The sequence below is a fragment of the Bactrocera tryoni genome, chromosome 5, assembly GCF_016617805.1.
Source record: "Bactrocera tryoni isolate S06 chromosome 5, CSIRO_BtryS06_freeze2, whole genome shotgun sequence".
NCBI lineage: Eukaryota > Metazoa > Arthropoda > Insecta > Diptera > Tephritidae > Bactrocera > Bactrocera tryoni.
The window spans coordinates 21503580-21516374 of record NC_052503.1 but is presented as its reverse complement, the minus strand read 5'-3'; the positions used below and the strand labels follow the sequence as shown (position 1 = coordinate 21516374).

Here is a 12795-nt window from a genome sequence, read left to right as displayed (position 1 = left end):
CGGTACTTGCGCAGTCGCAAAATCCTTTTGGCCCAAGGTTGATCGCAGGAGATCTAATGATCTCTTTGCCCTCAGTAAGGCTAGCCTTTCCTTAGTTGCGGGGCTTTTAATAGGCGTCCAGCTGTTTGGAGAAAGATGAGGTGGAAACAACTCAACACTTCCTTCTTGATTGTCCCGCGTTTGGGAGCGCATACCTTACGACATTCCACCGAACTGGCTTGGCTACTAAGTGTTTTGCTAATTTATAAGTTCAACCAGGGGAGTTCTTCATTTCTATGGCTTCACAAAGGACTACATACATAAGGCAGTACACGTGTGATCATTACCTAATCTAATATAACCTACATTTCCGCCAAACTCTATAAAATAAATTCACATTTTTAATTTTTAATTGGTTTTGTAATATATTTTTATTGCAAACTAAAATGTTTTATGAACTGTGTGCTACGGTACAATGGGAGCCAATTGGACTGAGTCTATTTGCAATGAATGACGACGGCATGTCTAGCTGAACACTTGTTGAGAAAATAGCACTAAATTCAAATGCACTAACATTGTAACTTAGCACAATAAACCAGGAATGAGAGGACATGTGCCAAACTGCGAAAGGCTAGAAGTTTTATTTGAAAATGGAAGAATTAATATTTATGTAATCGAAACATAGTGAACGCACGCTTCTTTCCGGGCGTAACAATAGATGCTCATATACTTTTGTAGACTGCTTTGATTGTGCACAAAATATGTGGAACGCGACGTCCGAAGTTCAGCTACTCGGCGCTGCGATGTTCGAAAATGCTACGAAACTCCTCAACGCTAAGCTCTACAGCTTTCTTACCGGCGTCGCGTAAAAATGGTTCCAATATTTTCACATACGTCTGCACTTTGCGACGGTCTTCCGTTGCATTGCTAGACTCGTCATATATCGATAATGAATTGCCTGCTGTCAGTGAACCAGGATCGGGCAGCGGTTGCGACTCTATTGGATCGAGCGATTCAACGCTTAGTAGCACCTCACCGGGTTGAAGCTCGGCTTCGGAATTCGGTGGCGAAGCTTTGTTACGCAGCTGACTAAGCGGTAAATCGGTGTCATTCGATATGGCGCGCAACGAATATTCCTCCGAACCGGTATCACTGTTATCACGCAATGGTGGTGGCGCATTACGTCGTAAGAACGTATCGAAACGATGACGCACGAGTAACGCCAGCTTGCGCCAACGTTGCCGCGCACGTATGCGTCGATCCTCATCGTTTTTGGACGACACATCCGACATGCCGCCAAGCGCACGACTCGTATGCATATCCTCAAAGGTCTTAGTAGGGCGCGATGTGTCGTTGAATGTCATCGACGGCATTTCCAGGCCGCCAGAATCACGTATGATCTTGCATTGCAATGTCTCGTGTTCCGTTAGTTTGCCAAACTCGATCAAAGATTTACCTTCAGTGGCCTTGCGGTGGCCATCTTTCTTAAGTTTTCTAGATAGATTGCGACTGGAACACGAATTACCGAATTGAAGACGATTCTTGAGTCTATCTTTCAACTCCTTGAGTTCTTGTTCCGCGCTAATAACGGTTTTAGTATTTGATTTGCGTTGAGTTGTTGAGATTTTTTGTATATTCATACGTGAACGATCGTTGCCGTAACTGATGCGCTTATCGGAACGTGCTTTACGTTCCAATTCTATGCGCGATGACATACTGCCGACGGCGGCACCCGATGCCACAGCATCGAGACGCGACGAACAACGATCGACCAGCGCATTCATTTTCGAATACTCTTTGCCAAGCTCTTTAGCCTTCACCAAGGTCTCGACACGTATCTCCTCGTTCGTACGTAGACGATCCATGGGCGCCACACGTCGTCGTTTCCATTGTGATGATGTCTCTTTGATCTCTTCGATTTCGCGAAAGAGTCGCTTCAGACGCACCTGTCGCATCTTCATTTCAATCGTGCGATCGTTGAAGTCTTTGATGCGTTCATATTCCTCCTTTAAACGCTGTAGCTGACCATTCTTTTTACTGGTGCTAACCATGCGTCGAAAAAATGGTGTCGATTTTATTTGATAGGACATCTTTGTGTTACCTAACTGCTAATGTCAATCGTGTAAGTGCTTATGCCTTTCGTTATCGCACCTTTCTTCGTTCTCTTTTAATAGCTTGCGTTTTTTCTTTCGAAAATGAAAAATTTTTTAATTCTGATTTGCAAAATTTTACATAAACAATAAATTTAGTTGACACTCATGAATTTTGGGCCGCTTCGGCTAGATTCGGTCGCTTCGTGTAGTAAAGTCTCGGTTTACGCTAAATTTGTACACCAGACACTTTTTATTATGTTTTTCTGATTTAAAAAATAAAAATATTCAGCTACTTTTCAAAATTATAATAAAAAAATATTAAAAATGAAACCATAATGTCAGAGAAAAAACATACAATGCGTGATAAAGTTGAAGACTAACAACAAGTATTCTTCCCTTAAATGAGTGCTTCGAAAGTGACAACATTGAGTTTTTGAGTGATATTTGAGAAACAGGAAAGTTCACTCCTTAATACCTCTTATAACAAACTCCACGTACGGTTAGTGTGTCATACTGATAGGAATAACCTATGGACTCAGTAATAGTGCTAACAGGTCTAATTGTATGACTCTCCAGCAAACCGGGGGTACCAATGGTACTACGAATGACGATTCACCGCGAATATTAAAGACATTGCATAAAGACATGGAAGCGCCTAAGTTCACTAAGTCATCCAAAGCGTTAGAGCTACCTAAAAGATGCACTCCGCAAACCTCTCTTGTGTCCAGGATAGTGATTGCTGCTGATAAGTATCCTTTGGGTAGCCAAAAACATACGTTTTGGGCGAACTACAGTGAGAGAAAACAAACTGTCTACCTCACAACGTTACAATCGACCACAACACGTTCGGGATGGGATAGATACCAAGAGCTGAAGAGGGAGGCGAGACGCATTTGCAGACAGAAAAACGAAAGAGGCCATTATGCGTAAGTACGAAGAGTTACCCGTCTGAAAAACAACAAAGCGGCGGAGCCGATGGACTACAGACCAAGCTATTCAAATACGGCGGCGAAGAACTGATAAGAAGCATGCATCAGCTTCTTTGTAGAATATAGATATACGTAAGCATGCCCGACGATTGGAATTTAAGTCAGCTCTGCCCAATCCAAAAAAGGGAGACCCTACAATATCACGTATAAGGTTTTATCGAGCGTATTGTGTGAAAGATTAAAGCCCACCGTCAACAAACTGATTGGACCTTATCAGTGTGGCTTTAGACCTGGCAAATCAACAACCGACCTGATATTCACCATGCGCCAAATTTTGGAAAAGACGCGTGAAAGGAGAATCGACACACACCACCTCTTCGTCGATTTCAAAGCTGCTTTTGACAGCACGAAAAGGAGCTGCCTTTATTCCGCGATGTCTGAATTTGGTATCCCCGCAAAACTAATACGGCTGTGTAAACTGACGTTGAGCAACACGAAAAGCTCCGTCAGGATCGTCGTCTTTCTCAGAGCCGTTCGATACCAAACTAGGTTTCAGACAATGCGACTTCCTATTGTGCAACTTCTTCAATCTGCTGCTGAAGAAAATAATTCGAGCTGCAGAACTTAATAAAGAAGGTACAATCTTCTATAAGAGTGAACAACTGCTGGCGCACGCCGATGATATTAATGTCATTGGCCTCAACATCCGCGCCGTTAGTTCTGCTTTCTCTCGGATTCTGGATAAGGAAGCAGAGCAAATGGGTCTGATAGTGAACCAGGGCAAGACGAAATATCTACTGTCATCAAAAAAACAGTCGTCGCACTCGGACGTCATTATTGACGGTCATTAACTCGAAGTCATAGACAATTATGTCTATCTTGGAACCAGTATTAACACCAACAACAAGTCAGCCTCGAAATCCAAAGTACAATAACTCTTGCCAACAGGTGCTACTTGGGACTGAGTAGGCAATTGAGAAGTAAAGTCCTCTCTTGACAAACAAAAACCAGACTCTATAAGTCACTCATTATTGCCGTCTTGCTGTCTATACTTGTATTGGTGTAGTCGCATGGATGATGACAACATCTGATTACTCGGCGGTGCAAGTTTTCGAGACAAAGATTCTGCGAAAGATTTATGGTCTTTTGCGCATTGGCAACGGTTAATACCGCGGTCGCTGGAATAATGAGCTGTACGAGATGTACGACGGCATTGACATAGTACAGCGAATTGAGAGACAGCGGTTACACTAGTTAGTCGTCCGAATGTATAAAACACTCCAGCTCTGAAAGTATTCGACGCAGTACTCGCTGGGGGAAACAGAAGAAGAGGAAAACATACATTCCGTTGAAAAGCCCAGGTGGAGAAGGACCTGAATCTCCAATTGGCACCAAACAGCGAAAAGGAAGCGCGCTGTTGTTAACGCGGGTATAACCGCAGAAGTGGTGTCTACGCTAATAAAGAAGAAGAAACTCGTCACACAATAATTGCTTTTTCTAAACTGGTCACACTTGATCTTAACTTAGCTAACTAAAGACGCTCCAACTCACCACTCCTATATGCACCACATCTAGCTTACTAAATACGGTACAGTTATACAAATTTACAAAAGTACGCAATAAAAACGAAATATATTTATTTTGGTAACATAAAATATATTCTTTATAAATTGATTGGCGTATGCTCATTTGAGTGTATGTATGTATGGTAGATATACATAAACCTATGTATGAATATGTGAATCAAAATGTTTGTAAGTGCTTTATGTGAAGTAACATTGTATGGTAAAACCGATTAACGGGCGGCACACATGTGCATTGACGCTAACTGTAATTGACACTTCTTTCCATGAATGTGCATAAGTATGTGTGTATGTGCACATACATATACACAGAGGTTACAAAACTTGTTGACTCACCAACTATTGCCAACTCCTTAAATTTTATGATTTATTTTACATTTTAGTGATGTGACCTTTTGATAAAAGTAAAACAACAACAATAAAACTAACAAATAAGTGTAGAAAAGAAAATGCAAGTAAGTGTGTGTTTGTATGTTTTTATGTTTAGTTTAATTTAACAGTATAATACATGCAAAATGTTTGTTTAATATATATATATGTATATGTATAGGTAAGCTTAGATTTAATTAACATTACGCAAGTAACACTGTGTGTGTATATATGTATGTGTGTAAATATTAAAAATAGTTTTGCTTAGTAATCCATTTTTCATTTCTTTGTGTTAAAAAATAATAATAATAATTGAAGACAGGCCTTTAAAAGTGCAAATGCTGAGATTTCGGTTTAGGAATGAATACAAAAATAAAATTTGAAAATAATTCATCATCTCATTTATAATTTAATTAAAGCCAATGAATGTTTGAAAAAAAAAATTAAAAAGTTAAATAAAAATTACGAGCATGGAATTCATTTCTTGGCTGCGCGAGCGTGAAGACATTTCTCTAGTCGCATTTTTTAGACACGCTGCTTGTTGAGTGCTTTAAAGTTTTTTTAAACTAGGATTTTAGCGCAAGTAAATCAGTTTTTTCGAAAATAATTTTGTCATAGTATTATCACAAGGCGGCTGCCAGTCGTACGCTTAAATCAACTGCCGGAAACTCGTCTCAGTCAGGGCTTAGAAGAGAAATTTCTTCTTCTTCTTCTTCAATTTCTGCTTATCCATATTTAGTTCGGATTCATCAGCGTCCTTTAATAAAAAAATTACTATTATATCACTGGACTGAAAGTAGTTTATTTAACGAACCTTGTCCGCATCGATTTTCTTGCTTTTGCTCAGCTTTTTCGACTCCTTCTGCTTCTTCTTTTCCTTTTTGGAAAGTTTTGCTGTGATTTTCCGCGAGTCGGTGTCTTCTTCACGCTGCGCGGTATGCAGTTCTAAGCGTTGTTTAATGCTCTGTGAAAGATATTAAAAAATATTTAGTTAATCACTATAAATAAAAATATAAATCTGTAAACTAGGGTGGTACAAAATGCTGCCGAAATTATGAATGAAAAATTCAATTCAAAATTTTTGCAATTTTAATTTGAAAGCTTTGATATTAGAAACAATGTGTAGACGCAATAAGAAATTATAATTAAAGAGGTTGCCATATTTAATGCATTAAAAATTTAACAAAATATATATTTTTTTGTTTTTCAAAACTATGCAAAGAAGTTATTTGAAACACGACACACAAAAAATATTTGTAGAGTTGCCACCTTATTAATAACTAAATCGGTTAACTAGGGTGGCACAAAATCCTGTAGTAATTATGAAAAATAAAAGATTTTTTCAATTGTTAGTTGAAAGCTTTTAAATTAGGAACAATGTTTAAAAATGATAAAAAAATATAATTGAAGAGGTTGCCATATAAGAATATTTTTTAAGTTGCCACTTAATTAAAAAAAAACGTTTGATAAAATATACTAATAATAGAAAATTTTGTAAGTTGTGGTGGGTACTAAACGAACCGAAATTAAGTTAATCTAAAGAGTTTATTAAGCTGCCACTTAATAAAAAAAAAAGTTCGATAAAACTTAATAACAGAAAAATGTTTAAGTTAAGTTAATAAAATTTAAAATTTAAAGAGTTTATGCAGCTGCCACCTTATTAAAAAACACCAACTTACAAGAAAACTTGCCACCTAATTAAAAAAAAGTTGGATAAAACTTTATAACAGAAAAAAACTGTAGGTTATGGTGGATACTAAATTATCAAATTTCAAATACTTCTTTTTTTCGATTTTAAAACACTTCATATTGATAAAATTTTAAGTTTAAAGTTTATGAAGCTGCCACCTAATTGAAAAAAAGTTGGATAAAACTTAAAACTTAAATTTTTTAATTTTAAAATAAAAAATCTTAAATTTTATTATTTAATTTTATTTTTATGGAGTTGCCACCTAATTGAAAAAAGTTCAACAAACAATAATAATATAAAAGTTTGTAAGTCGTAATGGATACTAAATTTGGAATTAAAAAAATAGTTTTAAATAAAACTTTTAGCGGGATTGCCACCCTTTTTAAATTATTTTAAATCAAAAATCAACTTACATTTGCATATCTTTTCTAAACTCTCGCTAAAATTAGAAGCGAAGCAAGAAATCAGTACATAATATATAAACATAAATTTTGTTTACCAAAACAAAAAAATTAAATAATACGAACATTACAAAACCACTGAAAGCTAATTTTTTATCACATTTAATGCTTTAGATCAAAGTAAATTTACTCAAATTAACTTATTATAAAATCCCTGAAGTCGATTAGATACAAAACTTACCAAATCTTCCTCCGCTTCGCGCAATCGATCCATTTCCAGACATTCTACGACCTCATTGCGCAACTGTACCACCTCTACTAAGCGTGCTATGAGCGTTTCTTCACGCGCTTTATCCGAGTCGGTTTTATTGCGTTCCGGTTGCGCCATCAGCACGCGAATTTCATACTCCAAATCGGCTTGCTCCTGTTCCAAGCGATGCTGGCGGCGTCTGTTCAGGGAGAAAGATATACAAGAGACTTATTTAAAGCTTTTTTCAAGTATATTTATTTCAAAAGTTGTATTCTATGCAGTTTATGGATTTATTTCTATAATTTTTTGTTGAAAAGAAAAAAGTGCTTAAGTTGACTTGAGCAAAAATGGGGTTATGAAAAAAAATTTCTAATTTTTTATTAATGAAATAGAGGATGCTGGAGAATAAAGAAATAACTATAATATCGAGAATTACCTCTAAATCAAGGGTTAGTGGGTACCGAAAAGTAATTACAAAGTCAGTTTCAGAACTTAAACCAAGAAATTAGTTAAAAAAAATAGTTAAAAATCACGCTTATATATGATTTAAGGGGTTTCAGGGTGAAAAGTCTCGGAGCGGATGAAAATTTTGATATCTCGAATTCAAAAAAAATTGTAAAGATCATCATTGTAACCTAATAAAAGATTTAAGTATTTTTTCTTTGCAGTCGCAAAAACTAAACTGTACCGAAATTTTAAAGTCATTCTGGTGAAACTCCGAAGACTGGAAGAAAATTACCGCAAAGTGTTGATTGAACTGAGTTAAACTTAAAACGGACTTGAGAAATGTAACTGATGTTTTTCATAAAAGAAACTTAGGACTTTTTTTAGTACCGAAAATGTACCCAAATAGCTCTTTTGATCTTCATTATGTTAGGATAGTCGCTCGGAATTGAAAAAATTAAATGTTGTTTTCGATAAAAAAAAAAGCTTAGGAGATTTTTTGTAGTACCCAGACTTAAACTGTACCGAAAATATTTAACTAAAAGCGCTTGCAGAAGTATGAACAAATACCGCTTTTTAAAGTTTTTCTTTAAATCAGACTTAAACACTTTTCTCTTTCCAGCAACTTTAACCAAATTGTACCGAAAACGTTTAACGTAATTTTACCAGCTTTTCGATTGGTCTGCATTTTTAACTTTTTCGATTGCTTGAGCATTTGCATGACTTTTTGAATAAGTGAACTATTGTACTATTAATTAAAATTAATTAAGCCTTTAATTAGCATGCGAAATAATAATTAGATTTTAGTTAATACTCACAGGTACATGAGTTCGGCTTGTCGACGAAACAGTTCGTTCTTCTCGTTGACCAGCTCGAACAACTGCAATATGAGATCCTCGACCTCCTTCGAGTTCTGCACACCTTCCGCGCCGCCACTTGTGCTCGGCTTCTTGCCGTCGGTTGCATCCTCCACTGCGGCGCTGGCGCCCAAGAGCTCACCATTTTGACCCTCACAGCGATCGCGTATCATTTTCTCCAAAATAACGCCTTGCTTCTCGAGCCCCTGTTGCTGCACTTCAATGATGTCCAATTCGTGACGTATCTCTTGCAGCGGCAACATTTGCAATACCTTACGCGGCGGTATGGGCAGCGCCGGGGCTGGACCTTTGCGACGCTTCCATTTGCCATGCGCTGATTTGTTGTAGGGCGTCGAAGTGATGTCGCAGTCCTCGGCGCCGGATGAAGCGGATATTTGTGATTGCCGATTGCGATTCTGCGCCTCTTTGTTATCTTTCATTTTCTCCAATTGACGATCGTGCGAGCCGCTGTCGAGCAGTGGATTCGTCTCGCGTGTCGGCGTCTCCAGGCTGGGCGGCACAATCACACGTCGATACACGACATTTGTCTCCTCTTGCTCGCTATAACGCAATAGCTGTTGCTTCTGTTTCGCATCATCACACTTGCCGCTGCCGTCGGCATCCGCGTTGGCGTCCGCATTCAAGTGTTCGTCATCATCATCCAGCAAGAGGCTCGCATCGAGCGGTATGAGACGACGTGAGCTGCGCCGACTTTCGTGGCTCGTGCATAACTCATCGTCGGCGCTTATCGTCGACCGCATGCTGTCCATGGACAACTGTTTGTTACCCTCCAACAAAGCTTTCTCTTCGTCGGATAGCTTCGAGTCGGATGTTTCACTTTGCAGAGGGTAATTAAACGAGTTTTTTGGCGCCGTACCATTTGTGTGCTGTGTTGCTGCTGCTGCTGGCGGATCTGTGGGTAGTAAACTGGGATCGAGACGCGCGGGCTTTGGTGGAGCTGGCGCGGGTCGTTTCTTACGACCCAACTTCGGTGTGCCGACAGTGCTGGAACTGGGTGTGGATGTTTTGGAGCTGTCGGTCTGACGATCGCTGGTGGTGTTGGCGCTGACGCTCGTAACCAAGGGCGATGGTGGTGGTGGTGTGGCTGTTGGGAATAATTCCTTGGCGAGCGGCGTGGGCGGCGCGGGCGCTTTACGTGATTTACGCGAACGTATTGTGCCACCCGCGGACGAAGTTAGTGAGTTATTGGAGCCGCGCACATCCGTGTTGCGTTGCAGGCTCTGCGGTGTGCTGCCGAGCGAATTGGCGCTGCCATAGTAATCGCTGGAATTTTGCAGAATGTACGGTGAGATGGACTGTGCGGATTTGTTGCTGAGGCGTGGCGTGGGTTCCGGTGTGGGATTTTGTGATTGTGATCTAAGTTTGTGTGGTGGTATATATTTGTATTTAAGCATTTTTTATTTGCAAATATTTTTTCTTAACTTCAAATGTTTTTTTTTTGGTGCGTACGGTGCTAAGTTCTAAATTGCTGTCGACATTTTAAGTAGAATTTTTGTAAGAACACGCTTGGGCAACCACATCCAGTGGCTACACAAGTTTCTTTTAGGTTTTTAATTAAATTTTGTTTTGAATTTTTTTTTCAGTTCAAGCGCTGCTCTTGCTCCCGCCAATAGCTGGCCCCTACTGACTGCTGTCTAACGCCGTCAACCGCTAAGTCCGACTTTCATTCGATTGGTCTGTCGCCAAAAGCTTCAATGCCATCTTAATGAGACGTCAGGTGCATACCAATTGTTCTCAAACAATGGCGAAAATTATGTAGGAAAACTAAACGAAAACACGGCTTACTCTTAGACAAGCCGCGGTGTGAACAGGGTGGTACTATTTTGCGAAACTCTTGTAAAGAAAACAACTTGCGAAAAGTAGACACTTCATTCAAGCCAAATAAGCCGCACAAAAACACAACAACATACACGCCAACAACAAAAGTTGTAACTGATTAAATGTAAACAGCTTTATAGCACACAAATGTACAACAACAAAGGCCAAAAAGAGTGCCTCAAAGTGGATTTTCTTGGTAACTTCAGTTCGTTGACCAAAATGTGGGCAAAAAAGCAAACAATAACAAGCTTACATGGACCGCTGGACACTCAAATACACTTAGTTGGTTATATGCACATTAATAGCTGAGATACAGGGTGGTTCAAAAAAATTTATAATTAAAAAAAAAAATTATAATTAAAAAAACATTTATTTTTAGAAATTCTTGATTCATATGACTGATTCTGAGGACTCTTTGATAGCGCCGTCCTTTTCACAGTTTTTAAATACCTTATAGAACATAACTCACTAAGAGCTCTCAATAAATTTCTTAGAACAATTTCCAATGAAAAAAGTTCCCAGTGTTAAATTTATACATATTTCATAAAAAAATTTATATGTGCCACCCTGTATTTTCGTGGACTTGAAACCATATTATGAATTCAACCTTTTCGAAGCAGTCAACTCACTTAGGCGCTCATAAACTCATAATTTCCCGAGCAACTCACTCACTCAACTCGATTCATTTGCATAACAAATATGAGTAGTGAATGAAAAACGTCGGCAAAAACACAACAAGCCGGCAAGTCAGGAAGCATTAAATGCAGTCAAAGGTGCGCAGCACGTCCGCGGCTTACAATGAGGTCTCAGTCTCAGTGTTACATAAATGGCAAAACGTGAATAATAGCGGCACAATTCTACAGTTAGGTTATGACACACATAAAGTCATTTTGGGCAAATAATATGGGACAACATTTGCGCATGCGCATTTTAATTATACCAAATCAACGAGGGCAGAGAATAAGTAATATTCTGGAGGGAACTAAAAGTGTTAGCCAACTGTGAGTGACTTTGAAATATTATGAGCGCTTTCTGCCTCATATTTTATAGCCTCATGAGCTCACAACCAAGAAGTTCCAAGAAGATCCGACGTTTTCGAGCCAAATTTTGTTCAGCGGTTTGGCTCATTTCTGGCTCAATGAGTATGTTAACAAGCAAAATTGCATTTGGGACAAAGAGCAACCTGAAGAGATCCAAAAGCGGCCAGTTCATTCAGAAAAAACAACGGTTTTGTGTGGTTTGGGAACCGGGTGAAATCATCGTTCTATATGTATATCTTCAAAAATGATGTCGGTGAGAACATAACCGTCAATGGCGACCGATATCGCGTCATGATAACCGACTATTTGATATTTGAAATTGAAAGTCGTGATTTCGGCGACATATGGTTGCAATAAGACAGCGCCATTTATCACACATCGACCCACAATCAATGGAATTATTGAGAGCAAACTTCGGTTGGCAGATAAATTTCACGTTTTGGGACGGTCGATTGGCCACCAAGATCGTGATATATTACACCGTTAGACTTTTTCCGCTGGGGATATGTAAAGTTCAAAGTCTATGCGGAAACTCCAGCTTCGATTCGGGCCTTGAAGCAAAACATCATGCGTGTCACTCGCCAGTTACCAGTCGAAAGACTCGAACGAGTCATCGATAATTGGAATCAATGGATGGACAAATCTAAGGCGTAACCGCGGCAAACATTTGAAAAAAATTATCTTAAAAAAATAAATGCCAAAAAATGTTCTTTCGAATGATAAACATTCTCCATTAACTTAAAACTCAATTCAAAATTCAGCTCTGATACCAAAAAATAATAAAATTTTAAACGATTGTAAAAAATATTTCCCCGAGATCTACATTAGAGATCTAGCTGGTCGGATTATTTAGAAGCCTGTTGCGATTTTTTTCGCCTATTTTCACTGCACTAAAATTATAGAATCATCCATCAATACAAACATACATATTTTTTGGCACATATTTCAGAAATCAACACTATTTACTAAAAACTCCAATACTTAATTTTAGGAAACCAATATTTATGGTAATTACTTCAATTATCATTACTGTCAAAATACAATAAACTTAATAAATTGAAAATGCCATAACAACAAAAGCAATCTGAGAATCATATGTTATTAGAAGGCATGTTGTGCGCCCACAACAACAACAAGCAAATAAGCTTTACAAGAGCACCAACAAATTATAAATACACAGCCGTGTGGGTGTTGATTTTAAATTGAGTTTGTGAAGCGAGTTGTTGTTATGTTGTTATATAATATGCACGCCCGCACTGATTGCTTATAATTACATGGCGTATAAACGCGATGTCAGCTTAACGATTTCGCTTTCAATATA

At 38.4% G+C, this 12795-nt stretch overlaps 3 protein-coding genes across 3 annotated transcripts in view; 1 reads left to right on the top strand and 2 right to left on the bottom strand.

The window, feature by feature from the left end:
* The window catches only part of LOC120777050 (DNA N6-methyl adenine demethylase-like), a 132736-nt gene that overhangs the window by 44719 nt on the left and 75222 nt on the right, over nt 1–12795 (top strand). The gene's annotated exons all lie outside the window — the stretch shown is intronic.
* On the bottom strand, nt 447–2069 carry LOC120778249. Its single transcript, XM_040110013.1, has one exon. It carries the CDS (start codon nt 2067–2069, stop codon nt 768–770), a length of 1302 nt encoding a protein of 433 aa, XP_039965947.1. The 3' UTR covers nt 447–767.
* On the bottom strand, nt 4657–10025 carry LOC120778248 (MICAL-like protein 1). The gene is made up of 4 exons (XM_040110012.1): nt 8557–10025; nt 7286–7493; nt 5768–5917; nt 4657–5710 (listed from the first exon to the last, which is right to left on the bottom strand). The coding sequence occupies exons 1-4, from the start codon at nt 10008–10010 to the stop codon at nt 5639–5641; spliced, it is 1884 nt and encodes a 627-aa protein (XP_039965946.1). The 5' UTR covers nt 10011–10025; the 3' UTR covers nt 4657–5638.

Excerpts from the sequence above, each read along its gene's own strand:
- LOC120778249 (XM_040110013.1), bottom strand. The coding sequence starts at position 2,069 with ATGTCCTATCAAATAAAATCGACACCATTTTTTCGACGCATGGTTAGC.
- LOC120778248 (XM_040110012.1), bottom strand. The coding sequence starts at position 10,010 with ATGCTTAAATACAAATATATACCACCACACAAACTTAGATCACAATCA. Across the intron at positions 7,494-8,556 it reads CAAGCCGAACTCATGTACCT|ACGCCGCCAGCATCGCTTGG; the intron begins GTGAGTATTAAC and ends CTCCCTGAACAG. Across the intron at positions 5,711-5,767 it reads AGAAAATCGATGCGGACAAG|GACGCTGATGAATCCGAACT; the intron begins GTTCGTTAAATA and ends TTTTTATTAAAG.